General features: G+C 32.4%; 2 protein-coding genes and 1 long non-coding RNA gene across 10 annotated transcripts in view; 2 read left to right on the top strand and 1 right to left on the bottom strand.

Annotated features, from left to right (window-relative positions):
- The window catches only part of TFPI (tissue factor pathway inhibitor), a 64,880-nt gene extending 59,380 nt beyond the window's left edge, over nucleotides 1–5,500 (top strand). For 4 of the 5 annotated variants that reach the window (XM_013984329.2, XM_013984326.2, XM_013984328.2 and 1 more), the window contains 2 exons: nucleotides 1,968–2,147; nucleotides 2,914–5,500. In XM_013984329.2, the coding sequence (XP_013839783.1) occupies nucleotides 1,968–2,147; nucleotides 2,914–3,020 (287 nt within the window). In that variant the 3' untranslated portion in view covers nucleotides 3,021–5,500. 5 annotated transcript variants of the gene reach the window in all.
- Nucleotides 1–6,102, bottom strand: part of LOC106506297 — a 470,369-nt gene extending 464,267 nt beyond the window's left edge. The window contains exon 1 of the long non-coding RNA XR_002339164.1: nucleotides 5,981–6,102. This is a non-coding gene — a long non-coding RNA (uncharacterized LOC106506297). The remainder of the gene's footprint in view (nucleotides 1–5,980) is intronic.
- The window catches only part of CALCRL (calcitonin receptor like receptor), a 99,196-nt gene continuing 93,490 nt past the window's right edge, over nucleotides 18,124–23,829 (top strand). For 2 of the 4 annotated variants that reach the window (XM_021074680.1, XM_005672015.3), the window contains exon 1: nucleotides 18,127–18,411. The gene's annotated coding sequence lies outside the window, so the exon portion shown is untranslated. Of the gene's footprint in view, nucleotides 18,412–23,829 lie in introns of all 4 variants that reach the window. The other 2 variants (XM_005672014.3, XM_013984331.2) reach the window with 2 other exon arrangements.

The raw sequence follows: 23,829 nt of genomic DNA, 5'->3' as shown, positions 1-23,829 counted from the left end.
ATACATCTTGTGTACAAAATGCTAAAGTGAAACTGATGCACAAATCATAACATCTACTTACACATCTGCTATAAAGCATACGTGGTTGCTTTCTGAGAATGATTTTTAAAAGAATAGCAATTTCCTCTGTTTTCTCTGTTTCTCAAATCAGGCTACTTGCTTATGGGATATCTCATTTGTTTCTGAACATAAGTGATGACTTTGGAAGCTTATGGAATTAGAACTAAACTGATGGCAATTGATAACCATATCATATTCTTGGCTATGGATTGATGAGAATCCATAACATATATACTAGAAAATCTTATACAATAGGAGGACTCAATTATAATATATCTCTCCTAGATTGTTGGAAAATTCCTCTCACATAAACCATTTCTGGCAATAGGAGACATCAACATTTGATAGAAAATTAAGCACACATTCTCACCAAATACATTTCAGTTTTGATTTATGATGGCAATAATCATACACCATAACCCCAATGGGGTGATGTAAAACATAAGTTAAGACTACATGATTTTTGAATGATGTTTTAGTATAGATCATAGGAGTTTCTTTTAAAATCACAGTGTCTATAGACCCAGTCAAAGACTAATACAAAAAATTTTAATGTGATTTTAGTTCTTGAATTTTGACACAGAATATCACCTTTCTAAAATGTTTTATCATAAATTCTTACCATAGCATTCCCACTCCTTCTCTTACATTTTCTAGACTTCCTCTACTACATGAGACATTATATCAAGACACTAATTTTTAAATATATAGAAGGCAAGAGGATATAAAATTGTGTTTATCAATTTAAAATTTTTCTTTTTTTCTCAAATTGTTTATTTCTTTTGTAGTCTATTCACCTGGGCTTCACTTGCTATGAAACCACTTCTTGCTTTTTGCCCAATCCATTTTCCTTCATTGCTACTGGATTCCTCAAAATGCTATTTTATGCCAATATTGTATACTTAGCAAATCTTTTTCGCATTTGCTGTACTACAACTCACTATTTGGCAAAGCCATCAAAGTTCTCTTTTACTGATTCCTGACCATCCACCAACTTTCCTAACATATTGGTTTACTTACATCAAGCAGTTTAGCTCTGCTACTAAAGTACCGGATTCCCCTCACTGATAGGAATTCCAGAAGGGGCTAAAAACTACCATTAGGCTGAAACCATTTTTCTACTTTGCCTTAAGGAAATGAGTGATCCTTTCATTATTCTAGCTGCACTTTTTCCCCTCTCTTTTTGAAAGTGGTGTGTTGCATTTAACAGTCTGTCTGTCTGGTTAAAACCTGTAAATGATATTACTGGTTTTAGTAACATTCCTTCCTTTGCAAAAATATCTAGCTCATCTAGAACTGATGGTTCAATTTATAAGAAAACTTTAGCACTAAGCCGAATCATCTCTTCTGGGCTCCGTTTTCAAAGCTTAAGGTTAAAATTTACTGTACCCAGATTGCCTGCACTTTAAAGTGTGATATGTTTTTATAGCATTCAGAACTTAAGTCAGGGACAGAACGCTTCCTCTGCTTCAGTTTGTATCATGCAATGAATAAGGATTTTGCTAATCAGGACTTTTCCCCAAAGTTGAATACTCATGAACAAATGACATGTAAACATTAATGATTTTTTTAAGTGGATACGGTTAATACATTTTCATGAATTAAATTATTAAATAGCAATTGCTTATATTATGTACAACTAGTTTTGTTATATAGAGAGTAATCACAATACTTTAACAAATGTATCTACATTTATATTTATTGGAGAAAGTCTCAGTATATTGGACACTTGGAGACTGGTTAGGCATTTTCCTGGATTTGAAATACATGAATTTCACTAAGTAATACTTTAATTTATTCAGATTTTTGTTGTATATAAACATGCCACAAGACTAAACTATAAACAATATTTTAAGTTTCAGATTAACTATCATATATGGCTTACCATGTTTTCTTGATATTCTTAGAATTTTACGGCCCCTCCTGGTGTCTGACCCCGGCAGACAGAGGATTATGTCAAGCCAATGAACGCAGATTCTACTACAATTCAGTCATTGGGAAATGCCGCCCCTTTAAGTACAGTGGATGTGGAGGGAATGAAAATAATTTTACTTCTAAAAAAGCATGTCTTAAGACTTGTAAAAAAGGTATAGAGGACATGATTCCTATTAATCACTGGTGTTTAAAATAACAATTGTATTGAAATTAAGAATGAATTTTAATCTATGAAGATATGAAATTAGTTCTATTTATAAGAAACAGTATTATGAATTAACTAATAAATATTCCCCTTCCAACTATATTTTGATAATATTCCCAGGTATGTTAACTGCAATTCCTTTTTTTAATTTTTAATTTTTTTCTTTTTTGGCCACTCTATGGCATATGGAGTTCCCAGGCTGTGGCAACGTCAGATCCTTAACCCACTGTGCCGGGCAGAGGATCAAACCTGCATCCCAGCATTCCCAAGACACTGCCAATCCCATATACTGTTTTCATTTTAAAGGATTACACAAAAATATCTTTAAGCATTCTAATGCATAAACCCTCAATGTATTTATTTTCTTCCAAATATAAAAATGATGCCTATTTATAGAGTATTAATATGTAAATAAAAATCATCTAAAATTCTACTAACTATATATAGCCATATATCTTCTTTAATAAAATGAGCATTAATTTTTAACTGAAGAGGAATAATAAAAATCAATAACATTTACCCATTTTTGCTAACTCATGTGTGCAAAGTGACTTCCTTAGAAAGAGATGGTTTTATACAATGACATAGACAAATTAAAGGGTTTTAAACCAATTACATATTTTGGGGGGTTTAAATATTAAAAGCTGAATGCATTTCAGATTAAATGTTTTATTGTTTACCTTATCATGCATAAATTTATCTTCCTTTTGTAGGTTTTGTCCAAAGAATATCAAAAGATGGATTAATTAAAACCAAAAGAAAAAGAAAGAAGCAGCCAGTGAAAATAGTATATGAAGAAATTTTTGTTAAAAAGATATAAATTTATTACAGCTCAACATTATTTCTACTAAATATTTTGGATAAAACTTTTCATTATGATTCCTATAGTTTTCTCTCCTGAAATCTTTTAATAAACATTTTCATGGATTATCTATGCATATATTACCTGCTCTTAATACATTTGAATCAGAGTTCCTTTTCTAATCTAGTCAAATTACTTATGCTAGGGCTATAATTTATTAATTTTCTACTATTAATTTACTTATTCTCTGGATCCCTTTCTAACTATCTGCCATTTAACCACAAATTATCATTACTACTGGCAATATCAAATCAGTCTGTTTTACCATTCGGTGATTTATCTTTTTGAGAATATATTGTTACTTATTTGTTTTGATATTGTATACAATGATATTCTTAATAGCATATATCCAAATTAAGAAATACAGCTATTAAAGATCAAGTGGACTGGGGATTTCACATTTAAAATGGTTACAAGCACTGTCTTCTGATAAAGATTACTCAGTTGTGCTTTTGGAAAGATCTGGTAATAACCAGATTCTATCATGTGTTTTCCTACTTAGACATATTTTTTTCTCCTTTAGTACTAACTAGTACCTGGAACAATCTTGAGCCAAACCATAGCTGAACAAAGAGAGCCAACTCTGTGTCACGTGCCTGCCTGATTTTGATTGATTTAACTTTTATTTGCTTTTGGTAAATACCAGTAAAGATGATTGAATAGTTGTGTATTATGTACAGATCATGATAAGAAGAAACTTGGTGAGAATGGGAAGTTTTTAATGGCAATCAAAAGGAAATTCTGTGTATGTACTTCTAAATTTTATTGTTTGACAAAATTTTATTTTACCAAAAATAGCAAGAATATTTAAACCTCCTAAAGCCTATTTCTCTCTCTCTCTCTTTGGGTCACTCCATAGCATATGGAGTTCCCCAGCCAGGGGTCAGATCCCAGCCACACAGCTGCGGTAACTCCAAATCCTTAACCCGTTACACCTGGCAGATATCTAACCAGTGTTCTCCCAGCACTCCCAAGATGCCACGAGTCCCATTGTTCCACAGCGGGAACTCCAAAATCTATTCATTTATAATTTGTGCATTTTTTTGAAAGGCATGTTATTTTTGTAGAAAAGGAAGAGAAAATTATCAGAAGGAAGATTCTATTAGAAAAAAAAATATGTTATTCACTCTTAGGCTTTTAAATAACATTTCTCTGGAGATAATTCACTTTATCCATATCTAAACCCTTCCTCCTCTGCTGAGTCATGTGCAGTTTACTATCTCGACTCCTAGACATTTCACATTCTACCTCAATTTTCACATTTAAATTTGAACTTGTCATCTAGAAACAACTATTTTACCCATTTAGTTTAGCTGAATGTCTTCTCTATAGCAATGGTATTATTAATTCTGCCTCTTCTTTGGGCTTGAAAGTTTTAACCTAATTTTGATTTCTTATTTTTCCTTATATACTACATCTAATCAGTCTCTACATACTATTGCTTCCTTTTTTCATAAATTTCATCTCACTCCCAGGCTTTTTACCTCTACTGAATTTTTAACATTAGTATTGATTTAGTTCCTAAGAATTAATTAATACATTTCTCCATCATTCAAAATCCTTAAAAGATTCACTAATTGGTACTTAACCCTACCCCAGCCCTCACTTTATATATTATTTGGACATAGCTACACTACTTTTTCATAATTATTTCACTTTAGTTAAAATTATATTCACTGTTTATTGAACATATATTTCATTACTTAGTTTATTCATGCTGATTTCCTATTTAAAAATATGATCCTCTCCAGACCATTTATGTGAAGTCAGGGTCCAGCTGATGTGAACTATAAAATTACTATATTTTGAGACAAAATATGAAAAGTCCTAACATACATTCTATGGCATAAAAATTACATTGTTACAAAATAGTATCAATTTGTTCACTTAAGAAATTTTTTATAAATTGATTTCAAATATACAGTGCATAAGTAACTGCCTTAAACTTAGTCTCTGCTGTGGAATGCAAAACTTTTGAAAATCAAAATATCTTATAAAATATGTCTGTTGTCTTTTATACATGGATAGCAATAGCTTTATATAAAGGGTGCAATCTTGTTAGGTCAAGTGAAAAATTGCCACCAAAGACAAATAAATAAACAGCACACTATTGAGTTATTTCCCCTAACAACTATTCATGGCTTCATTACTTAAGAAACACACACACTGAGAGATGGTTTGCAATGTTTAATGCATGTGAATATTATTTTTACTGTGTTTTTAAATAAGATTCCCTCTAAAGGTATTGTCTGCCTTTGTTTTGCATAATCAAATGCATCTAACTGTGAATTTTATATAAAATTACATTATACAGAATATATATGTATTTACTGACCTTATTTTCTGTTCAAAATTAACAGGTCATGCTGAAAACTGCTCAAATGATTTTATTTTTTATAGTATAAGAAATAAAATATATTACCCTGGAAAATAAAGTATGACTGCTATACTCGTGAATTTTTTTTATTCTTCAAAAAATAAAATGTAATACTCTTGTTATTGCAAAGATAAAAGAGCTCTAAAAACATGGTAACTTATTCTACCAAAGAGAGAGAGGCACACAAGCATTTAATCATATAATAATAACACAATAAATAAAATAGAGCGTTAGGACTATGAAATGATTTCTTTATCAGTTTGCTCATAGAAGAATTCTGACCCAAACAATCTGAAGCAAAACAGGGGTACTTTTTAATCACAAAATTGAAATGGTCACAGGTATTGGACTTCACTATGGATGGATTCAGGGTCTTACCATTGTCATCAAAACTCAGTCTGCCTTCATCCCTGATTCTGCTGTCCAACATTTTTTGCCATTATTTTCTAATCTTACAGGATTTCAAGATGACTTCCAGAGTGAATTTAAAGCCCACATCCTCTCAGAGTAAAGTTTTCTAGAGGAATTTGGACTCTCTTACCTCAAAGAATTGAATTAAAGTCTTGGCTTCAGGCATGATCCATGAAAGAAATAACTGATAAGCTGGACTTTATTCAAATTAATTCTTTCTTCTTTGCAAAAGGCAATATCTAGGAACCAGAAGACAAGACAAAGACTCAGAGAATATACATGCAAAAGACACATCTGGTACAGGACTTGTATCCAAAATATACAAAGAACTCTTAAAACTCAACAAGAGGGAAACAACTTATTAAAAATAGGCCAAAGACCATAATAGTTACCTCAAAAAACATATATATATGGCAAACGAGCACATGAAAAGATGCTCTATATCCTAGAGATTAAGCCCTTGTCCGTTGCATTGTTTGAAACTATTTTCTCCCATTTTGTAAGTTGTCTTTTTGTTTTCTTTTTGGTTTCCTTTGCTGTGCAAAAGCTTGTCAGTTTGATTAGGTCCCATTCGTTCATTTTGCTTTTATTTCTGTTACAACTCAACAGCAAAAAAAGCCAACCACCCAATGGAAAAATTGGCAAAAGATCTGAATAGACCATTCTCCAAGGAAGATATACAGATGGTCAACAAGCACATGAAAAAATGTTCAACATCACTGATTATTAGAGACATGCGAATCAAAACTACCATGAGATACCACCTCACACCAGTCAGAATGGCCATCATTTAATAAGTCCACAAATAACAAGTGCTGGAGGGATTGTGGAGAAAAGGGCACCCTCCTGCACTGTTGGTGGGAATATAAGCTGGTACAGCCACTATGGAGAACAGTATGGAGGTACCTTAGAAATCTATACATAGAACTACCATATGTCCCAGCAATCCCACTCTTGGGCATACATCCAGAAAAAATTTTCCTTAAAAAATACATATGCACCCGTATGTTCACTGCAACTCTGTTCACAATAGCCAAAAGCTGGAAACAACCCAAATGTACACTGACAGATGATTGGATTAGGAAGATGGGGTATATATACACAATGGAATACTACTCAGCCATAAAAAAGAATGACATAATGCCATTTGCAGCAACATGGATGGAACTAGAAACTCTCATACTGAGTGAAATGTCAGAAAGAGAAAGATAAACACCATATGATATCACTTATAACTGGAATCTAATATACAGCACAAATGAATGTTTCCAGAGAAAAGAAAATCATAGACTTGGAGAAGAGACATGTGGCTGCCTGGGGGGAAAGGGAGGGAGTGGGGTGGATCGGGAGCTTGGGGTTAACGGATGCAAACTACTGCTCTTGGAATGAATTTACAATGAGATCCTGCTGTGTAGCATTGAGAACTATGTCTAGATACTTACATCACAACCCAAAAATTGGGAGGAAAAAGTATGTATACATATATGTGTAACTTGGTCCCCATGCTATACAGTGGAAAATAAATAAATAAATAAATAAAGTATATATTAAAAAAAGACAAGATGCTCTACATCTTATGTCATCATGGAAATGCAAATTAAAACAATAATGAGCTACACACCTACTAGAATGGTCAAAACCAGGTACAAGTGACACCACCAAACAGTGGCAAAGACAGATATGAAAAAATCAAGAACAACTCATTCACTGCTGGTAGGAATATAAAATGGCACAGACACTTTGGAAAACAGTTTCATAATTTCTTACAAAATTAAACATACTCTTACTATACCATCTGGTAATCATGCTCCTTGGTATTCCCAAAGGATTTGAAAATGTAGGTATGCATAAAAACGTTCACACAGATAGCAATTTTATTCGCAATTGCGCAAATGTGGAAGCAACCAAGATGTCCTTCAGTAGATGAATGGATAAATTATGGTATATCCAGACAACATGATATTATTCAAGGCCAAAAAGAAATGAACCACCAACCCATGAAAAGATATGGCGGAAACTTAATGCATACTACTATGTGAAAGAAGCCAATCTACAAAGGTTCTATGGAGTTCCTGTCATGGTGCAGTGGAAACGAATCTGACTAGGAACCATGAGGTTGTGGGTTCAATCCCTGGCCTTGCTCAGTGGGTTAAGGATCCAGCGTTGCCATGAGCTGTGGTGTAGGTTGCAGATGCGGCTCGAATCTGGCATTGCTGTGGCTCAGGCATAGGCTGGCAGCAACAGGTCTGATTAGACCCCTAGCCTGGGAACCTACATATGCCGTGGGTGCAGCTCTATAAAAACGACAAAAAGACAAAAAAATAAATTAAAATAAAAAGGTTCTATGAAAAGATGCTCAGAATCACTAATTTTTAGAGAAATGCAGATCAAAACTACAATGAGGACCCACCTCACATGGGTCAGAATGGCCATCACTAATAAGTCTACAAATAACAAATGCTGGAGAGGCTGTGGAGAAAAGGGGACCCTCCTACATTGTTGGTGGGAATGTAAACTGGTATAGCCACTATGGAAAACTAAATATAGAACTACCATATGGTCCAGCAACCCCCACTCCTGGTATATATCCAGACCAAACTATAATTCAAAAAGATACATGCACCCCTGTGTTCATTGCAGCACTGTTCACAATAGCCAAGACATGGAAAGAAGCTAAATGTCCCTTGACAGAATGGAAGGAAACCAGAATAAAGTTGAATGTGGAAGTCTGAAGGATGAGGAATAGCTGATTACTTGTTATATGTCTTTAGTGCTAATTGATTTTTCAATTATGTCCCTGGAGTACTTTGCTGAAAATTTTAAGTTAATTAAAATAAAGTTGTTTAATGTCTTCACTTTCCATCAAAGGCTGTAGGGAAAAGTTCTGAAGTATGAACTACAAGATACTGTTTCTTATATAAGTACTGACACTACTTAGTGGATGAATTTGTCCTCTCATTTCGTTAGCCACATATTTACTCATACTTAGAGTGTTTTGACTTGACTGCTTATAAAAACTCTTAGTTTGGCATTTAAGAAAACGTGATTTAAAAGCCTCCAACACCACTATATAAGCCAAAAAAAAAAAAAAAAAAAAAAAAAAAAACCCAAAAAACAGTGAAGACGTTGTGTAATTTAAAAAACAAAAGTCAATATCTGCCAGGCCCTTGTCTTGGTAATAGCCACATCCCTTGTAGAGAATGGAAGTTATTTTCAGTGGTCTGCTATATTCCTCCAAAACTAGCCTATGTGCATGCAGCCTGCCTTATCCAAACTGATTACACCCATAACAGATTTCCTTTGTCCATGCCTAACTGGCACCCAAACAAAAGAAGTTTTTATAAGAAACTTCCAAGTTACTACTTTACAGGGAGACCCACTCACTTTGGAAGATTCTAAATGCCTCACCATTTGGGTTTTGTTTAAGATAAAAAAAATTCTGAACCATCAGCTTTTTTCCCTCTCAAAATTACATGCATTCTAGAGAAAATAATACATGTGACTTTGACAGTAATCAAGGCATTTCAAGCTCAAAGAAAGTTCTGAAACAATTTTGAGAGTAATTTCTTCTTAAATCATTCTTTAAAAACTAGCAAAATTTAGTGAAAAGCAAATTATTTTAGTACCAAAATATTTTATTTCAATCTATAATTTATTCTAATAAATTTTAAGCAAATCCAATTTCAGCCAGAATTAATGCATTCCTGTCAACATTACTGATAATTTGTTGTTCCTCACTAATTATGAGACATCAGATAAGTCAGTGATGAACCTGGGTATATTTGCAGTGTTAATCCACATTTAATCTGTATTTTCACAAAGGGTGTAATTCCAATTTATTGACCTCCCCTTCTTAAGCTGCAGGTGCTCTCAAATTAGAAGCCAGAGAAAGCTGCTACTTCCTTCTTAGTCAATTTTTGGAATCAGAAAGCATGAATTTTGACTTTCAAAAGTCAATTTTTTGAACATATTCCCCATTCTCAACAGAATGTTCTACAAAGTTTGCAAATCACTCTAGGGAGATTTCCAGAGAGTTTCAAAATGTGAACAGCTGTGAGCTACCTAAATGATCCATCTTGCCAAGAAGTTTCTACTCTAGAGATGAAGAAATAAACAACTACCATTTAAACTCAAAATATCTGCCACTGTTCAATGAGAAAGTCTGTGGAATTACAAAGCTAAGTATATGCTTGGAAAATTTTTATTTAACCATTTGCATATCTCTTTATTACTTTTTTTCCTTTATAAGCTACACACATACACACACAATCCTTTAATTTGGAAGAAATCTTTAAATCCCGAAGGTTCTCTTATATCTACTGATCATAAACTGCCAGCCTAAAACGAAGAGTATTTTAAGTATTGTTGAAGAAAAACATAAAACACCCAATCATATACAATAATAACACAGCACTTGGATCCAAATCAATTTGGATTTGATCTTAAAAAGACTTGTTATCACTGACTCCCTCTTCCTTGTGATATAATTAGGAAGGTAAATGAGAGCACACATGTAAAGTATTTAGCATGGTCGCTACATCGCAAGAACCCAATAAGACGAATAGCTATTGATATTACAACTGGTTGAATATTTATTATTTCCCAAAGTTTTAGAATACAGTCTGAGCTGTAACAATTATTCACATAAATTATGCAATTAAAAGTTGGAATAGGAAATTTGAGGTAAATTTTGCTTGCTAAAATAACAGTTTTATAAAATGAGAAAGTAGATTAGTTTTACTGTCAACAAGATTAACTGAGGAAAATGTAAAAAATGTACATTTGAGAATTTTTTAACAATTTAATAATTTGTTTTCAAGATAATTGCCTAAGAGAAGATAATAACATTTTTAATGTGGAACATGAATGAAATGGGTAAAAATCAATAAATGTTCTTTGTATTTCTCAAATGAACCTATGCAAAACTCATTTTAAAATACTGAAATAGATCTTAGGTTTGTAAGAATTTCTAAGTTTAAAAAAATGACCACTATTATTCCTTGTCATCCTTCCAAATATTCAGAAGCTTATATTACTCACATATTAATAATATTGGAAATGTATGCTCTAGATAGAAGCCAGATTATAAATATATTTAAATAGAAAAATAGTCAAGCTAGTGATGATGCTTTAACATAAACTTGCTGAATGGTGTGCTGTGTTTTCCTATCTTGCTAATACTGATTACTGTCTTTTTCTCAGTGTGGAATTATAGAGCTGAAACCCCAGTAACCAACATCATTTAACTTAAATTCCATACAATTTTCTTCCAAAAATATATGAAGTAGTTTGCTAGATACTATTTTGCTAATAAAGTTGTGAAGAAGGAGTACTGGTTTGAAAATTAAACATTTTAATTTCAAGTTATAGTTCCACCAATTCCCAATTGTGTAAACTTATTAAGATCCTATTCCCTCACCTGAAAAGGGAAAATAAAATCTCACTCAGAGTTAAAGAAAATATCCAAAGCATATAGCACATTTGTGGAAGAATGCCAGTTATCAACAACATTACTTTTCTTCCTCAGCTTGCCCTAAAAGAGATGGCAGCAGCACTACTAAGTATTAAGTAAAGACACACTAACTATACAACCTAAAGTTGAGTTTGTTTTTATGTTTCCTTAACAATGATTCCCCCAAGAGTCCTCCGACCACAGTATTTTTATTTTCTGGATAATCACAAACACCATGAGAATCAATTTTAAGGATAACTATGTAAGGGACCACGGTTAACACTGTTGACATTAACTTCCTAATAACTTTGCAGAAAGACAGGGAAACATTTCCCAGGGAACGATTTTGTTCTTGCTTTCTCATGCCAGCCACATTACCCCTACCCACAATTCAAAGCACAAAACAAAGCATAAAAGTTGAATTGGCATGCATGACCCATTGCAAATAGACTAAAATACAAATTCCTTATCACAGCTTAATGGCCCTACATCCTATGTCCTGATATACTCACGGGGGACTCTTCTTGTCTCTGGTCTCCAAACTCCAGGAACAATCAAGGTGCAGCACTTGAACAGGTTTTGCTTACTTGCAGTAGTCTTCCTAGCAAATTCTGGTTGGTGCCTTCCCCCGTCCATATTGAGCAGGTGCACTCATCTCCCTGTTGCTGGGAGAATTCACTCTTAATAGCTCCCAGCTGTATCTTCCTGCAAATTATCCTCAGCTGATAGTTGTTTCCTCCCCTAGAAATTATGTTTCCCTCTTCCAGAGTGGCTCACACAAAAACTACCTAAGAAGAAGCTGTGAAAGACAGACTCCCATGCATCAAAGGAGGACAACTCTGACATGCAATTTACACTCCAGACTCCAGACCCCTAGCCCTATGAACTAGGCCAAATTCAGATTTCACCTGAGACCACATGCCTGCTCACCTCATTCTTCCAATCCTGCTTCATTCCCCACCCCCCACCGCTGCCGGATGTTTTTTCCTCTGAAGAGCCCTTTTGCCTAAATGATAAGAATCCAAATCCTTCTCTCAACTTCTGTTCCTGGCTCTACGGAGAACAGGCCCCTTTCTAAGCCAAGGAATATCTTGTATTTCTTGACTTTTAGGTTCCAGAGTAACTATCACCTAGAGAGAAAATGTTCTATAAGAAGTATAGACTCCATCCACCCTCCCTTCCTATCTATTCAGTCCTGATTGAACATATTGTTTTTTAGCAATCTGAGTATATGAGCAATAAGGGCAGAAATAAGTATATTTTTCTCAATGTCTACCTGAGGATAGAAAGTAAATTCCTTGAAAGTAGGACCTCTTCTCCATTATCAAATTTTGTACTCCCAGTATCTATCCAAATGCTTAGTCACATGGCAGATGATCAACTAATATGATAATCAATTAGTATTTAATGGATGGCTGTAGTTCAGAAACCTTGCTTTCTGATGATACAATTGTCTTCAGAGATAGATCTCAGGGGTAATTAATATGTCCCCAAACACTGTCTATCAAATGTCAGCTGTATGAAGCCAGAGCATGTTTATAGCCAATTAATCATTGATTTTTTTTTCTACCACATAATGGTAAAACAAATATTTTTCATGCTTGAATATAGTGAGGGCTTTGTTTATCAGATGTGAGAAACACTTTACACTGTTGTGAGCTTTCAAAAACGTGACATATTTCCAATCAGGTATGTAGGAGTTAATCTACTTTGGCCTAGCCATGGGCTTTAGAGTTGTCCAGCTTTAGATCCTTTACAATATTTAAATATATGTGTGTTACATATATATGTTGTACATATATGTGACATGTACATTAACTGAAAGACCAAAGGTGGCATGTCATTTTATCAGCACCATGCTCTAACCAACTGAGCTAACCGACCCTTTAGTATGCCATTTTAATTTGTAGTGTTTTGCTTATATTTTAACATTTATAATGATTGTTTGCCATCTTGTCACTATATATACTACTTTGATTGTATAGTCTATTATAACTCTAGTCATCTCAAAACATCATCAGAATGTTTTCTTAGGAGTCTTCCAAAGTTATTGGGATTTTTCTTTAAAGAAAAAAAAAGACAATTGCATTATTACTTCATCTAGAGAGCAACTTTGGTAATTTGAGAATGTTTAACGCTAGATGGCAGGATGAGACTGTAGATAACACTCAATTCCTCGAAGCTGAGTATTAAAAAAATGATAGCTTTCTCAAAGGTGTAAAGAACTCTTAGGCAGATACATTGTTTATTCTTTAATATAATTCTTTAATATATGTATTATAGTTACACATTTCCTTATATTTAAAAGCTTTCACTGTATACAATAGTGATGTTAAACATGAATCAATTATTGAAAAGAGAATATAAATTGCTAATAATTTTACAAGTTATATAAATATGACAATAGTGGAATAAAATAGTCTGTACTGGGAAAACATTCATGCCATTTGGCATCTCTATAACTTAATTATTAATCTTTTAAGCAAAATATAATATGTGGTCATTTAATCAAATGCTACTTGGGTCAACACGCATAAACACAAAAGTTAAACAATTTATTTTCAAAATCAAGACTGATACTCAGCAAATAAGAAGCATTTCAGAATAAATCCACAATTCATATCCAGAGTATATACCAGCTAATACTAGCCTAGAAATAAGAACTATTTTAAACTCTTTCAGGAGTAGTGATTAGATTTTTCCAGATGAATTACTCTCAGTATTTATGTGCCACTTGTCAGTACAATATGGATAAGTATAGCTAGGGTTACCACATATAATTTTTCATCCAAACCAGGACACTGAGCACAAAAATAAAAACTGAAACTGCCCTAGCAAACAGGGGCACCCATTTAGGGGAGTTCATTTTGTGAGCTTTATGATTTTGTTATATTTTAAAACTTATTTTTAATTAGTCCACAGCATATCTCATTTGCCACTGCCAGTTCTTTATTCTAGCAACAGCTAGCCCTTTGGTGGAAAGGAGAGGCTCAAATTAGTGTGAAATCGATTTTAGTAATGGAAAATAACATATTCACTTTCAATAGTCTAGACATCAGATCTGGGTCCTTTAACCAAATACAGTTCATTAAGTAATAAAAATAACTTGAAAAATACTAAGCAATTTAGGTAAAATAATAGAAGGTCAGGTCAACTTATTTTCTAACTAGGATTTTTTTGATGTAGAGTATAAAAAAATGTGTTTCTCCTCAAATTATTGGTACATTTCGAACAAAGCATAGCATACACAATTTTGTTGATGTATAAATTATCTCTGGGTGTACATAATGACTTTCAAACAATTAAGAATAAAGAGGAATTATTAACTCATAACATAATACCTAAAAAACTTTACAGAAATAATTCTCAATTTTTTTTTTTCTTGCACTCTCATCAGGGACAGTCTGTTATGTTTCATTTAAAAGTGTTTTGTTTTGTTTTCATGGCAAAACTATGCTCCAAGGCAGTAGCCACATGATTTCAAAATAAGTGGTCAGTTCTACCCAAACCACATTTTTGGTCAAATGTGACTTAAGTTAGTCAAATAATATAAACAGTAATCCAGAGATTCTGAGATAGCTTCCTCCTGAGTGTTAGTCAAAGTCCATTTCACATGGTAATTAATACTCATTACTGGAGAACTACGGCCCTTGTGAGCCTTACATGGGACCACAAATGTAGGCACAATCCTGCATGTAGGATTCTGAAAAGGACAAGTATGACTAATTATTATTATATATGTCATACTTCATTCCTGGTTCTATAGAAAACCTTACTGAGTGCTCTGCATGGTTACATCTAGACTCTGTATTAGCAGTATTAGTTGCTGATTGCAGAGAATTTGTCTTCATGTGCTAGTCAAATCTATGTTGTAAACAACTAGATAACAGAATATACCCTATTTTTTCCTTAACTCCCCAACACAACTAGTACAACATCTAGCTCAAAATATAGGTTTGATCACTACTTATTAAATGATTGCAAGTGTCTTCAGTCTATTCTGGGAAAAGATTATTTTATAAATAATTAAGATATATCAGGTTGAACTGATGTATTGATGTCTCACTGGCTAGAATTACCTAATTGATTATCAAAACATTTTCATTTTGTTCTGCTCCACTTTACCAAATATTTGTTGTCTGTTTCACTGTTGAGAGGTCCCATGATCCATCTTTTCGCCTGACTCTCATATCCAGAATGATTCCTGAAAGGCCTCATTCCATTTATTTCACCTGGAGTTTATAAAATGGTGACTCTGAAGAATATGATTAGTGGGATGCAGTTTACCAGTTATTTCTAAATAAGGCTATTAAATGATATTAATAAAAACTATCCAAGGGCCTTCATGGAGTATAACTATGTGCTTGACCAATTATTTAAATATATAAATACTACAATTTCTATTAGGCTTTCCATTTAGTATAGCACTTGATGCATAGTAGAGGAAAAAGGATTGGTTTAAGAGTCTTATAAATTCAAAGCATAGATTTTTTTTCAATCACTAGACTTAACTAATGTTGGGCAAATAGAATCAATGAATCTTTGGAAAAAATAATACTTTTACAAACTTATTGGAAAAAGTTTCAGTTTTTTATAATATAAATTCAAAAGCTATATGTTGATCTCTTTATAGGGGTCAGATAATATACCAAGCACGAGAGATGAGACAGGGTCTCGGGTACATATTAAAGTCTAGTATTTGATTCTGCTCAGAATTTTATTTTATTTTTTCTTCTTTTTTAAATTTTTGTTTGTTTGTTTTTTAGGGTTGTACCCACGGCATATGGAGGTTCCCAAGCTAGGGGTCAAATCGGAGCTGTTGCCACTGGCCTACGCCACAGCCACAGCAACACCATCCAAGCCACGTCTTCGACCTACACCAAAGCTCAAGGCAATGCCAGATCCTTAGCCCACTGAGCAAGGCCAGGGATCAAACCCACAACCTCATGGTTCCTAGTCAGATTTGTTTCCGCTGAGCCACAACGGGAACTCCAGATTCTGCTGGATTTTAAGTTGGGAACAGCAAGACCTAAAAAGTTTTGTCAAAGGTCACACTAGAAGGTTTCAGAATCAGCACTGGAATTTCATGTCTCTTGGTCCAATCACAGTGCTTTGTATTTATTTCTTAACAGTTCTCTGAGCAGAATTCAGTAGAGCTTTCACCTGGCAATATCCACTTGGTACTCTGATTAAAGAGCCACTGTTTATGGAGTCAGCCATAATCTGCAACATTAACTTTTCTTCTCATGGGCTAAAAGAAAGAGCTCAAAATGAAGTACATCTCAGCAGCCTCCGAAAGTAAAACAAAACCAAGCCCTAACTGGAAATAACAACATTCTATAATCTTGCAACTTCTGGTTAATTTCTTTCTCCCCCAAATCAAATAGATACTAGTTTCTTAAAGCTTTATAACTGATAGAGATTAGTATGTATCCTATTCTTATATGTATTTTTATTCTTTATTGACCTTGATCCTATTGATCTTAAAATCAACAATTACGTAATAAGTTTCTTCCATGGATCCATGTAATAAAAAATCTCAGCAGGAGCACACTGTTTAAAAAATATGAATTCTCTTTCCGTCATCCTGTCACCCTTTGTTAGTCTACAAGGATTGTGAGAAGCTCATTTTGTTCTGGAATCACAGTAATTTACCAATATCTCAGTGCCTCCGACCTCAAATTTACTAAGAATTCAGTAATCATAATAATATCTATTTCTAAATATTACCTAATTTGTTGATTCAAAGTCTTAAAACTATAGGGGTTTTAGATGTTACCTGATAACATCTCTTCTAGTTCATAGATGAGAAAATTGATGCCTAGATAAATTAAGTGACATTTAGTGCTGTTTAGGTTTTAGAAATTATAATTGTTGTATCTCACACATTTACCATATTGTCAAAAAAAGTGCATTTCAAATTTAAAACTTACTTTCCTGAAAATTTCCAATGATTGATTAAACATATTTAGAATAAAATTATGTTTTGAGACAAAACTTTTTCTAAAACATTAATGTTACATATTTTACATTGTTTCATAATTCATAAATTATCTGCATTTTTGTTAAGGCTATTTTGAGGTATAAGTATAATGGTATTAATTAGTTTTTAATCCCATAGGTGGCATGATTAAGTTAAATATTTTAAAATATATGCAATTACTTTAAATGTATACATATGTTCTCACAAAGTTATTTTCCCTAAAATGTATATTTATATATAATGAAAAAGTCATATATGTATATGTATATAAACAATACAAACACACACACAATAGTTTTGTTTATGACACATACACACATACTTATACCATGAACAAAACTAAAAAACAGCTCAAAAACTTACAGGATAGAGTTTCATCATTTAATTGTGGAAAACTGATTAGGAAATAGCTTTGATTATCAAAGATCCAAATTAATAAGAATTAGATCACAAAATTAATTTTGATGGAAAAATTTATTTTCCTGTATTCATTTGTGAAGAAAGACATGTTAGATAAAAAATTTTCTTGATGTTTTGTAAAATATAACTACACATACACACACACACATCCTAACTCCTTTAATTCTTTGAGCTGAATGCTATACTCAGATTTCCTTCAAATCATAGGCAGCTCTGTTTAGCAAGTTCTAACAGAACTCAGTCAAGGTGAAATCCAGCCAGCTTTTGCTGCTAACAATGTATTCATACATCATAGGATCTCCGTCTGTTCAGGCTGCTTCTTGCTCTTGTCTCAGAATAAGAAAGGAGTGCTGCTTTCCTGGGGTATGCCATTTGAGAAAGAAAGTAACCTAACACTAACTGCAGGCGGGGTCAGAGTGATGTAACAGGAAGCTCTGATGTTTCCCTTCTGCTGCTGAGCACATACAATGTGACAACCCTTCCAACCTACTCAGAACAACCCTCTCTCTCCAGCAGAGAGTGTCACCTCCTGTCTTGGGATCTTCAGGCTCTGCTAACTGGACCTCACCCTGCCTGCAGGATCACATTGCAAAGCTTTCACCCTTCCCCACCTTGCCTGGGGGTAAATTTCTTCTGCGGAATCTCAGAAAATCAAATTCCATCCTAAGACTATTTCACCAAGTATTTCCTTAAGGAGCTGTGCTGGGTAAGTGCATTATTCAAAATAAATATATTTATTCAGAATTGTATTCTCACGTAGTTTGACAATGTTTCTACTATGGAATTTAGTGACACTGAAATTACTTGAAACAATTCTCATTTCACATGTTAGAAAAATGATAGTATATCACTCTAAGATGTACACTGTATTACTACTAGATTATGTTATGTACAGTGATAGTCTAGAAAATAAAACTAGCAAGTAATAAAACATCTAAACGGATTAAAAGGCACACTTCTGAAAAAATAATCAGGGAACAATGCCTTTTAAAATTAGCTCTACTATTAGCTAAGATTAAATTTTGACAGCTGGAAAACATTTTTCCCCTAGGAAACTTTAAATTTTCCATATAATTAGTACTCCAAAAAGGGGGTGAAAGAACAATTACTTATGGGGGTCTCAGAGTCTCACTCATTCTGTAGTTAAACACAGTGGAGAATTAAAAGAAAAGTAATCACTTTGGATTTACTATATTTGTCTTCTATTTGCCTTTCACCTCTATTTATACATATATCTCTAACTATTGAACTAATGGAATTTTCATTGTTTGCTGTTGCCAGATGTATTTAAATCTCTCTTTTACTAACCCTGGACTGTTTCCGCTGTATTGGATCATGGGGTGGGCAGAAAAGGAAAAAACACACAACTACGATTCAGAATATGTTGATGTTTCTATATTAACTCTAATTTCAAAGTGTTACTTCTATTTGTCTGGTATCCCTCTGCAAGCTTGTTCGAGGAGGGTGTGATATTAAGACAACTGTGTATAAAGAAAAATAACAAAGGTTTCCCAAATGAGTATATCAGATTATTAAACAGAGAAAGTGTGTGTTAAAGAATTTCCAGAATCAAACACTGAAATGTTGAGTTGAAACATCTGTTAATGCTTCTTTCAACAGTACAGACTGTCCTGGACAATTAAGAAACTAGTATCTCCTTAATAAGTTGTTGGTATAGACATATGAAAAATTTGTTGCTAAGAAAGATCAGATGTTAGATTTGGATTCAAATTATATTGACTGACATAATTCTAATCTATTTTCTCACCTAAAATGAAATTATACTCTGCAAAATGTCCTTCAATGGAGAAAGCCTGTACTTAATCACCCATAAACTGACACATTAATGATGGACTATCAACTCATTCTGAGTAATTCCTTCATAATTTTTTACTCAGTTTTTCCACAAATTTCTCCAAATAATGGAAACTTCAATTAAGTCTTATTTTTGTGATTCTTTAAAAATATTATGGCTGGCTTCCTATCTTCTGTCATTTATTAATTGTACTGAGTTCCCTGGCATGTTTGTAGAAATGGATAGTGTTTTTAGAATGTGACTTTGTAAATAGCCATTAAATAACTAGGGGAGGAAATGGAAAGAACACATTAAATGCCTAATCCAATGCCAGGGGGTAGTAACAAAAATTAAAATAGCATTATTTTTAATTTAGATAATTTTCTTAGGAGGTATTATAGTAATATCATATTTATAATAACAAAGTCCTCAAAATCTCTAGTCTTTAATTTCTAGCCAAAACCCCATAATTTTCTTGCATAATTTAATGTATTTTTTGTAACTATACTAGAGTATCATTTAGAATCTTTATTTTTAAAAAATACTGTGGAAAAACATAAGACAATGAATATAGAGGGTTATTAGGCAAAGATAATATTTGAGAAAATAATTGGAAGTTTAAAACAAGAATTCATATTATTATATTCTATAGTTAATTTTCTTTAATGGTAAGAGGGTATCAGAGGATCAATGCATGCTTTCAGCCATAAAGAATTATTTTTCTGAATGTTATTACCCTATAGGATCATAAAATCAATGCACAGACTCTAATGCCAGTTCTAAATATGCAAAATAAAATATAGAATTGAAAAACTACAGTGACTAATGTGATCTGAACTATACTTTACCTACAACATTCAGTTATCTTTAAGAACATGTTTTGGTTATTGCTACAAGTTCTTTTTTTCCCAATATATCTTGGCACACACCAAAATATCACTTTGTTAGTTAAAATGTGTAAATTTTTAGAACATATGAGTATTCACTCACTTAGAAAAAAAGGAATAACAGAAAATTAAAAAGAAATTAGAACTAGGTCTGTAATTTTTTAAATTATGTTAAATGAATGGTCAAGATGTATGTACTTTACTCACTGGTGATGGCTAGGACATACTGAAGTGTAAATAAGTCAACAGCCTAGCGTACTTATGACAACCTTCACATTTACTTGGACATATTTTGCCATTATTTTATGCATAACACATATTTACTGCAGTGAAAAATTCAAAATAATATTAAGACAAGATGTTTACCTTATAAACTTATGTTAATATGGAAGAATTCTTTGGTAAACATGTAAAAACTAATCAGAATTCAGTTAATAGTATTACTACATCTTTCTGACTTAGATCATATTTGTGACCATTATCACAATATTTTGCTTTCAACCCTTATCTCCATGGTTAAAATTTGTTAGTTACTTATTTTTTAAGAATTGCTTTAGGGACTGCTATAGAAAAAGAACAAAATAATTTTTTAAAGATCAAACTATACATACACTAAACAAAACTTATTTCATATTCCATGTATGACTTTGAACACAGCTTCAAAACGTAATTCTTTGGAGTTATAATGACTATGGTGTCAACATTTCAGACAACAAATATGTTTAAAGAGGATTATTTGAAGTCATTCGCTTTAATTTTATCTTTGTTTAGGATTCAGAGAAGCTTTTAACCCATAAACATAAGACGTATCATTGCAACGATGTTAATGAAAGACACTCAAGGAGTCAATTTTGTAGCACCTCTTAGTTCTTGATCAGGCTACCAGATAATATTAGTTAAGATGGAAAATCAGTATACAACTATTTAAAATATTTGTCTATGTCTGATTTTGAAGTCCATGCATGAACTATATAAACATTTATAATTTATCAGGAAAGTTCTTTCTATTAAAGTGCTTCTACCATGCTGCATTATTAAGTTCAAGAAAACCTCTCATTTAATATCAGAAAATGTTCTAATGCAATTAGGTGGAAGATAAAAATATACCAGAAACTCAAAGTCTGTATATTAACAAGGTATTTTGTTCATTTTCTCATTTACTCACATGGACAACCATTCCTGCCCCAATTCTTTCATCAAGAGTAGTTATACAACTCAAAGTAAGTAGATAGTTTTCACACCTTAATTTTAATTTACCTACTTATAAATTTGTTCATAATTATGAAGCTAGAAATTAATGTAAAATTGAAGAAATAATATACATTTAATTATAAAATTCAGAATATAAATATTGAGGTAGTGTGATTTGAGAAAAAGAACATATGATTAGATATATGATAATTAAATCAACAAACCTTTTTAAATAATAGGAAATACACTTTAAACATCCTACTGCCATACCAATTTAAACAATTTAAATTTTCATCCTCAATAAATCCAGATTATTCTCATGTCCAAGTAAGATTACAATATTGTTCATTAAATCAGATTAGAGCAAATAATCTCTGCATTTTTCCATATTTGAATAAACTTAGTCAAATTTTTTAATTAAATATATTATTTTACAAAAAAATGAAAAATTTAATTTTAAAGACAGTAAAATTCTTATTAAAAAAATAAAATGGAATCATTGACGGTGAACTGAGTTAGGATCTATGTTTATTAGGTTACTAGTATTATTATCAGATTATAAGTTGCAAATATTTTCCTAGAACATGCTTCTTCCTTTATTTCCCTTTAAATTAATTTGTTTACTTACAAGAGATGGTATTATACAAAACTAACACACCAATATATTATTGTTTGCAAAAGTGGTCAAAAAGATATATTTACTTTTTAAATGTAAAACAAGTCTTAATCTTTTTCTTCCTTCATCATTTAATTAACTGTTTCATGTTTTCTACATTACTACCAATTAAAAGGACAAAAAACTGATCTCAACCCAATATAAATTTAAATAAATAATTACCCAACTCAACCGTGCAGTAGTGAGGTTACATTTTATTGAGGTTCTTGGATGGAGCTCAATTTTCAATGAATAAGAGAAATCCTATTCATTTTAACTTAGAACATATTTTTAATTAAAAATGTTAATACGGCATAAGCTTTTGTATAAATCTGTTGTTATTTCTCTATTCATAAAACCACAGTGACTTGTGAGCATGTCATTTGGTTTATTAAATGGCAGTGATATAATGAAAGAACAGCTAGTTGGTTGACAAGGTGCCCCTCTCCTTCCAGTTTAGTCAGCTGGAAGGTCATTAGCATATTCATGAGCATACAAGCTTGGTTTTATCAAACAAAACTAAGGTAAATTTGTCTTATATCCAAGCACTGATTTCACACATTTTTCAAATAAGTATTAATTTGAACTCATAACCATACGTTAACCTGAGACCAATTATTATGCAGATATTTGTGCATGAACCTCAATCTTGCTTCTCTTCCAATAATATGAAGGGAATATTGGAACTTTGGTAAGTACTATATACAAATAAAAAATGTTTTAACCAAAAATAAGGAGGATTAAACCTATGGGAAAAAAACACCATCAATGCGAAACTCGATTTTTAAAAACTTCTGCTATTTTCAAATATGAGGCAAAATAGGAGATTCGTTAATGCAAGTCTAGTATTAGGGTAACATTTAAATATTTTGTTAATCAATTTACTATGTCTTCCTAAAAATTTTATGTTCATTGAAATGTTTTGGTTTTAAAACTTTTTTTAGGACATGACAATAAATGTTATTAGCTAAGACAACAAATAGAACTTATGGATTTGTGTTTTAGAAATTTATATATAGCCGCTGGTGCAGCCCTAAAAAGCCAAAAAAGACTGTTAAAATAGATAACAAGGACCTACTGTATAGCACAAGGAGGTGTACTCAATGTTCTGTAGTAACCTATATGAGAAAATAGAATGAATATATTTATATGTATAACTGATTCACTTTGCTGTACACCTGAAGCTAATATATTCTAAATCAATAATACCTCAACAAAATTTTTAAAAAAGAAAAAAAAATTATACATAGTTGTTTTTCAAAGCAATTTCTTGGAATGGAGTACATTTTAGACAGCAGTCATATCATATATAGTAAGGACATTGCTGCATTTTAAATATGTGAAACAGAATTTTGTTAAACTCCCAGTTAACTAACTAAAATACCTTGGCATTGTCAGGTTTACTTGTATAAATATACGTATTTATATATATTTTGTTAGCCTTACTTTCTGGTCCTTGACATTGTTAGATGAAGATGCATTATCAGATGAGGATGCATTATTAGATGAAGGATGCATTATTGGATGCACCTATCTTAATATCCCTGAGGGACAAATAACTTTTTGGTTTTTGCCTCAAACAGGAAAGTCTGCCTT

The sequence above is a fragment of the Sus scrofa genome, chromosome 15 (assembly GCF_000003025.6).
Source record: "Sus scrofa isolate TJ Tabasco breed Duroc chromosome 15, Sscrofa11.1, whole genome shotgun sequence".
Classification (NCBI taxonomy): Eukaryota; Metazoa; Chordata; class Mammalia; order Artiodactyla; family Suidae; genus Sus; species Sus scrofa.
Note: the sequence above shows the minus strand (reverse complement) of the source record. Positions and strands in the feature narration are given on the sequence as shown.